This window comes from Macaca nemestrina, chromosome 5 (assembly GCF_043159975.1).
Source record: "Macaca nemestrina isolate mMacNem1 chromosome 5, mMacNem.hap1, whole genome shotgun sequence".
Classification (NCBI taxonomy): domain Eukaryota; kingdom Metazoa; phylum Chordata; class Mammalia; order Primates; family Cercopithecidae; genus Macaca; species Macaca nemestrina.
In genome coordinates this window covers 42,240,749-42,248,385 of record NC_092129.1, presented here as the reverse complement: position 1 = coordinate 42,248,385, position 7,637 = coordinate 42,240,749, and the positions used below count along the sequence as shown (strand labels likewise).

The window sequence follows — 7,637 nt, the reverse complement described above, 5'->3', positions numbered from 1 at the left end:
CCGACATCAGATTGTTTATTACGAGCTTCTGATTTCCCTGTCCGACGCCATACGGCGGCCCCAGCCTGGTGGACCCACCAGCGCAGGCCGGGGTGCCGCTGAGTTCCCGGAGCTCGGGGCACATCAGCACAGCGGCCAGAGGAGGCCCGGCGGAGCTTTGGGCCCGGACGGTCCCACTATTTTCCGCCAGCGCCAAGGTCCAGGAAGCCTGGAGCGGGAAAAATCTCTCTGGAGCTCTCAGGAACCTTTACAAGTCCTAACAATCTCTCTCTCTACCTCCTTAGCTCCTCTTCCTTCCCAGCCTCCCAAGTTGCTTTTCTTGTGACATTAACATTCTTTTTTTTTCCTCACTTTTTGGTCTAGGAAGTTAAAGAACTGTGCAAAACTGAAATTCTTTTAGTAATCCATGTTTTAAAACGGGAGGACAAAGAAACTAAGAGACCTCTCCGCCACAATACTGTCAGGGGCAAAGCCATCACCAAACATGGACATCCCGTTGAAAGCACACCAGAAGGGCTCAATAAACAAAATTGACAGAATGGAAGTGTTTAGGAAAAGAGATCTAATGAAAAACAATCTTGAGACAGAGAACGTCGGCATGCAGTCTTCCCACCGCCCCCCCCCCAGTCCCCGCTGACAGCACCTGCCCTCCGACAGCACCTCTGTCCCTCAAACCTTTCCAACGGGACCTATTTTTGCGCATATTTCTCTAAACTTGGGAGCAGCCAGGAAAGGAAGGAGAGCGAATGTTTCAATTCCTCTCTCCAAACCCAGAGGAACCTCCACCAACCGCCTGGCCACGTTCTCTTCCCTTCCTTCCGTTCCCGATGTGTGATATGGTTAGAGAAATTGGGAAGAGGGGTGGGGTGGAAGAAAGTTTAAAAAAAAAAAAAATCAGGAAGGCGTGAGCTGGAGCGGTGAGTGTGTCAATCAGAGGGTTTTGTGCCTGGGGGCTCCTAGCGGTTCGAAGCAGAGGTGTCCCAGGGCGGCCCCGCAATGAATATGAATAGGAATCCTTGCTAAATGGGACAGCAAAGCGCACCGCCCTGAATGATGGCACGTCATCCTAACCAGCCCAGGATAGATAGGAGGGTTCCTTTTGTCTCTTTTCTCCGCCGCAGCTCTATAAAAGCCCCTCTTTTTCAGCGTGAGGTTAGTTCAAGCACACACCAACTAGCTGTCCAGGAAGCAACCTAACCAGAGAGGGGCGTGGGAGGGAGAGAGGTGGGGAAAAGCAGCATCTCAGCTTTTCTTCTCACGTCTTGCCGCTGAGAAGTGGGTTCCTGGGCTGTGCAGATTTTTTTTTTAATTCAAGATTTTCTTTAATTTCCCGCCTAAAGCCTCCCCACGCTAGGGCCGCATCCCCTCTAATAAAATGAATTCTGATTCGAGCTCTGTCTCCAGCAGAGCTTCATCTCCGGACATGGACGAGATGTACCTGAGGGACCACCACCACCGCCACCACCACCACCACCAGGAGAGCCGTCTCAACTCGGTCTCGTCCACGCAGGGCGATATGATGCAGAAGATGTCCGGGGAAAGCCTCTCGCGGGCTGGCGCCAAGGCCGCGGGAGAAAGCAGCAAGTACAAAATCAAGAAGCAGCTGTCGGAGCAGGACCTACAGCAGTTGCGGCTGAAGATCAACGGACGCGAACGCAAGCGGATGCACGACCTGAACCTCGCCATGGACGGGCTGCGCGAAGTCATGCCCTACGCACACGGGCCCTCGGTGCGCAAGCTCTCCAAGATCGCCACCCTCCTGCTTGCCAGAAACTACATTCTCATGCTCACCAGCTCCCTGGAGGAGATGAAGAGGCTGGTTGGAGAGATCTATGGGGGCCACCACTCGGCCTTTCACTGCGGGACCGTGGGCCACTCGGCCGGCCACCCCGCGCACGCGGCCAACGCCGTGCACCCTGTGCACCCCATCCTGGGCGGCGCGCTCTCATCCGGCAACGCCTCGTCACCGCTGTCCGCCGCCTCACTTCCCGCCATCGGCACCATCCGGCCTCCCCACTCGCTGCTCAAGGCTCCCTCCACGCCGCCCGCGCTGCAGCTGGGCAGCGGCTTCCAGCACTGGGCTGGTCTGCCTTGCCCCTGCACCATCTGCCAGATGCCGCCGCCTTCGCACCTGTCCGCTCTCTCCACCGCCAACATGGCCCGGCTGTCGGCAGAGTCCAAGGACTTGCTCAAGTGAGCAGCCGGCGGGCCCGGCTGCCGAGGAGAAGGGAGAGCGGCGGGAGGGGCAGCGGTGCCGGGCCGGGAGGGAAGAGGGAAGCTGCGAGCTCGGCCCACGGGAGGGCGGGCTCCGGGGCCCGCAGCCTCCCACGCTGGCTGAGAGATCTCAGACTCCGCTTGATCCCCGGAGGGAAAGGACCAAAATCATACTGCAATTTCTAGGTGGTAGCAAAGGGGGACTCGAACCGGACGTCGTGTGTTTTGCATGCATGCTTCTTTTCCCCATGCCGCGCCAGTATTTCTCCCTGCCATACGCTCTTGTCGAAACTGCATTTGTTGTATAAAGATGGGATCGGTGTAGTTAAAAACTTGCGAAGGGACTTTTGAGTCGGTTTTCTCTGACTCTGTGTTCTCGCTTTGGAAAAAGACAGCCATCCCTTTTGTGCAAAACAAATGTAAATATTTTCTTGAGATTGATGCGATTATGATTGTCTCTGTCCTCGCCATAGTTTTTCTAGAGACAACGGGGAGAGAGAGAGAGAGAGAGAGAGAGATCAAGACCCAAGTTTTGAATCTCAACTCCGGTCCAGGGCATGACACCTCCTATGTGGGTTTTCCTTTCGACGCAGTGTAGGTCAAAAGAATGCATGCACGCTTCTAAACGAATCTTGTCTAAACATGTTGTGCAGGCCGTGGTGCCGTTTTCCTTGTAACAAGGATTTATTAGTGAATTATCCCAAGTATTCCATGTATCTGTCTGTGGTTGTATGAAATGAAAAAAGGGGCAGAGTGCAAAGACCCACACTCACGCACACGCGCTTCTTCTCCCATACGCACCCCTTCAAACTTTATTCGGAACCTTCCTCTGCTGTTCTGGGGCCGCCATTGTAAAAGCTCGGGCTCCCTCTAATAGCTTGCCCCACCCACCCCCCCTCGCTCAGTTATTCTGCATGCGGGGTTGGCTCTCTCTATTATCAGCTTTGAAAACTTATCCTGGTTTTGGGAGGGGTGCCGTTTTTATTTTCCTGAACATTTGCTTGAAATATTTTGTTAGGGCCTCAAAGACGACACCTGTCTTTATTTTTTATATATTCTTGATAACTATGATATATTTATTAATAACCAGTGTTTCTGGATGAGATTTCAAATAAAAAAGAACCTTTAAATCGTGACTTTGCCTTTGCCTAAAATCTTAGCAGATGGGGGTAGTGGTATAGGAAACTTGTGGACCAGGTAAGGTGTACCTGGGTGTGGGCGAGGGATTTGGATGGTGGGCAGATGTAAAGGTTTTCCCTGATTATACACAAGTAAACAGGATGGGTAAATTGGTGCTAATTTTTGGAACTAAATGTCCTTCAAGCGGGGCATTGCCCACATTCACAGTCTTATGCTATTTGAGCTCCTTATTTCTCTGCAATAATCAGACCCTCATAAACTCAAGAACTGAATTTTAAAAAGTAATCTAGAAACTTAAAGTGGCAGGAAATGAGAGGTGGAGTGTCACTATGATGACTGTGTTGGCAACAAACAAGGATGAACCACTTTAAATTGAATTCTTTTCACTTTAAATTGAACTTGTGTTTTTTCCCCCCATGTTAAACTCTAGTATACATTTTAAAAGTCGACAAAGAGTGGTCCTAGAAAATAATAAAATACTCACCCTGCTTGCCTGCCCCCTCGGAAGCATGGCCTGCAGAGAAAGGGAAGGCTTCTCTGCTTTGTAAGGTGAGCTCCGGGTGAGTCAAACCACTGCCCAAGTCTCAGCAACTTGCAGATTTATAGCAAGAATCCTCCCTTCTTTCTTCCCTTAGAAGATTGCTGGTCTGGTTAGCCATATATATTGGGCATCTTCTACATAAAAGTCAGCTAAAACAGGAGTCATTTTAATAAACTACTTTTCTTTCCACCTCTGGCCATAACACTTTTAAATGGTTTATATAAGCAGGAGTAATCCAGCAAGAAAGTTTTGTGTATTTGTTAAAAGGGGACAATAAATCGAGCTGTAGTGAGGATAGCCCCAACAACACAGGCCTCCATTTCCCTCTGAGGAAAACAGAACTCTGAAATGCAATACCCCAGGATTTGCTTCTGAATAAGTTGTAACATCCCCTCGATGTTGGTTGAGGCCCAAGCTCCTCTCCAGTGGGGGGAGGCCTGTGGTCTGTTTCCAGAATCCAGCAAGGAGAGCAAGTCTGAGAAGCATTTGCATTTGCCCTGTCTTTCTTGGGTCCCTGATGCCTGCCTAGTACTGCCTTTGCCAGGGAGAGCATCTCTGTGGGTTTCTCTTCTATCCAAATCGTCCCCCTCCATCCCTTTTTACCTTCTCATCGCTACCCCACTCTCAGCCAGTAGAAAGACCTAAGTTAGGGTCTACAGTGGAGGGTGCTTGTTTCCATTGGTTTTACGCAGACAAATGGGGGAATAATCGTCTGTTTCCCAAGGGTGATTCATTTCTCTGGGTGAGGAAAGAACCTATTGAAGATTTATTTGAAACCAACACAAGGCAGCCCTCCAGCCTTTCCCCAGAGTTTATTATTTAGAAAGGGGAGGGGAGGGAGAAGTTTCATCAATCAGGAAAACGACTTTCTCCTTAGCCACGTGCTTCTTTTGAGTCCTGTTTCCAAAGGCCTGGTTCTGGGGAAAGACTCAGGTCCTTACCGTTGGCCTAGTGGTGGGCCCCATGCCTTCTCTAAAGCTGAGGCTTAAATTGGGTTATGGAAAGGAATAAAGCCACACTGTTTACACTAGGACAGTAGTGGATTTTGTGATTGTCCTGCTGAGATAGGAAATCCTTGAGTTACAGCAGTGGTCAGTTTGAAGAGCTGTGATGTCCACTCACATAAGCTAAAAGGAAGCTTGAGCACAGGGAACTTTATTGCAAAATTTGCAACTAAAATGGGAAATAGACACCACTTCCAACATTGAGAAGATCTCTTAAGTGAGCAGAGCTCTTTTCTGGGTTACAAAAGTTCTTTTGGCTTCAAGACCAGAAGAGAGGATTTCTTTAAGAACAGGACAGGAACCCAGTGAGGAAGGTGATTTGGGAGCCAGGTCATCTGAGGTTTCTGGATTTATCGGGAAGAAGCAATCTCCATTCACCCTCCGGGAAGGGCCTTCCCTTGATACCTAGGCGGGTCTGCTGGGCGTGTGAGTTTGCAGGCCGACTTTTACTGTCATTGCGCTTCCCTTTAAACACTCAAATTATCGACTCCAGAAACAAGATTTCATGACCGCAAAGGTGAAAATGGGTTTCGGCCGGATTTTTTTTTCGTTGTAAATTTTCCACTTTCTCAAAATTTCGCAAGTTTAGTTTTTCATTCAATCTGGAAACACCACGACGATCCTTTTATTCCAGATTACACACCGCCTTACGTTTAAAGGGATGGCGAAATCCTCCTGGGCGGACACACCTTGAGAAGCCCACACTCGAAACCTCTCGGCGCTTTCCCAGGCGATGACCTAATTTAGAGAGCGGAAGAAAGTGACCCTTAGAAAGGGAAAATGACACCTGCGTCGGCTGGGCACACCAGATCTTTGTTTCTGGGGCCGCTGAGGCTGACAGCCCGCAAACGGGCCGGGAGAAGCGACCTGAGCGGGCCAACCCCAGGGTTTCCTCGCTCCAGCAGTCGGGGGCCTTGTGTCCCCTCGAACTTCTTTCTTTCCCCAGCTGCTAGGTCAAGCAAGGTTTTGTGCCTCCACTGACGCATTCAGCAGAAACTGCAAATGCCTCCTCCCTCCGAGAGGACGCTGGAACCCCCTCTGCCCCACCGGCACCTCGCTCAGACACCAGCATTTAACTTCGCGCTCCACGTCCCTTCCAGAGATGCCGTGACCCTCTGTTCCCCTTTTCCCACCCGCCACTGGGGAGCGGGAGTGACTGCTAAGGGTGGGCTCCCAACTCCCCTCACCCAAACTAGAAATCTCCGAGACCTCTCTGTGATGCTCGCTCCCCTCCTGGGCCGCCGTGGGGACTCGGGACTGGCCTCGAGGCCGGGACCCCGAGGAGACTTGCAAGCCTGAAGATGCCCCTCGCGGCTCGGCCTCAGCCCGGGGAGGGGGGCTTTTCCGGGACTGACCTGGCCCAGGGAGTCCGTCTCTGGTTTGCAGGAGCCTCCCCTGGGCACCTCTCCCGAGCAGGTCCTCCGCGCCCGCAGGCCCGAGGCCACCCCAGGACCACCCCTCCCAGCACCGCTCCAGGCCGAAGCCGAGAAAGGGGAGCTGTGAAGAGAGGACACCCGGGCCAGGCGCCCTCCCGGCCCTGCGGCATCTGGGCCTGTCCTCCCAAATGCAGCCCCACGGGGTCCAGGCTCCTCAGGTGTAGGAAGGAAGCGAGTGGAGGAGCCGCCGCCCAAGGGCTGGGAAGTGTCTTTGGAAAGAACTAGGCCAAGGGAGGGGCCGTGCGGGAAGGAGGTGGCCTGCATCTTCAGCTTGCCTCTAGGAAAACTTACGAGACTCCCCGCCCCTGCAGAGAGTTGGGATCGCCCTTCCCTCTCAGCCCCTGCAGAGAGTTGGGCCTCTCGTGTACCCAGTGCCCGTTTAAGGGGCCCACAGAAATCAAACTGCGAAGGCTCGGGCCGTCGAGCGTGCGTTTTCAGTGAAACCTTCCCTGGGACACTGCGGTCGCAGGGCTGCGAGGGGGTGGGAGAGGATGGGGTGCATTGGACGCCAAGGGAGCCCGCCAGCAGCCGAAGTCCACGCTCGCGATGGCCACGGAGCCACTGGGAGCGATCCCCGCCGAGCCGCGGAGTGCGCGACCCCTCCCGCCCTCCTGTATCCAGCGGCGGAGAGCCGAGAGCCGGAAGCCCAGACTCCAACTCCGCGACGGGCTAGGGGTCCTCGGGTTGCGGATGGGTCCGGTGGCAAGCGTCAGTCTCCGCGCCCTGACCCCGGACTGTCTCGGGGTCCCCGCAGGACACAGTCAGATAGGCTGGGGCGCAGACGACAAAAGGATGTGTGGGGGGCAGATTCCACCGAGGCCCATCATCGCCTGCGCCAACACCTGCAAAGTGCCTCGAAATACCTAAGCGTTTATGGAAACTGGGAGGCAAAACAAAAACGGTAACAACAAACAAATTCAAAGTCTGGCTGAGAGCGGCGGGCGCTCTTTCCTCTCCGGTCCCAGAGTCCCCACACGCAGCGCGGGGCTGACACTCTCAGGAGTTTGTTAACTTTGCTAACGAGAGGCCGGGTTAGGAAGGCGCGGGGGGTCGTGGGGCGGCGCCTTCCCCAGCTGTGTCTCTTCGCTGGGGACCTCACAGACGACCCTGGCGCCTCGCTCTCCCTGGCCGACCGGGATCACAGCCCCTGGAAGGGAACCGTTGCTTCTAACCCAAGCCCCTGGACTGCACGTGGCTCCCGAATCAAAGTACGGACATTTGTCCTCGCAGCCAGGCACCGGCAAAAGGAATTTAACTCGCCTCGGTAGTGGGTCCCTCGAGGGGTTAGTCCTGGACCTGCTA

The 7,637-nt window shown here is 53.6% G+C and overlaps 1 protein-coding gene across 1 annotated transcript; it reads left to right on the top strand.

The window, feature by feature from the left end:
• The first annotated feature begins 1,155 nt into the window (after window positions 1-1,155).
• Window positions 1,156-3,349, top strand: LOC105465691 (oligodendrocyte transcription factor 3). Its single transcript, XM_011714269.3, has one exon. The coding sequence runs from the start codon at window positions 1,376-1,378 to the stop codon at window positions 2,195-2,197; it is 822 nt and encodes a 273-aa protein (XP_011712571.2). The 5' UTR covers window positions 1,156-1,375; the 3' UTR covers window positions 2,198-3,349.
• Window positions 3,350-7,637: the final 4,288 nt, after the last annotated feature.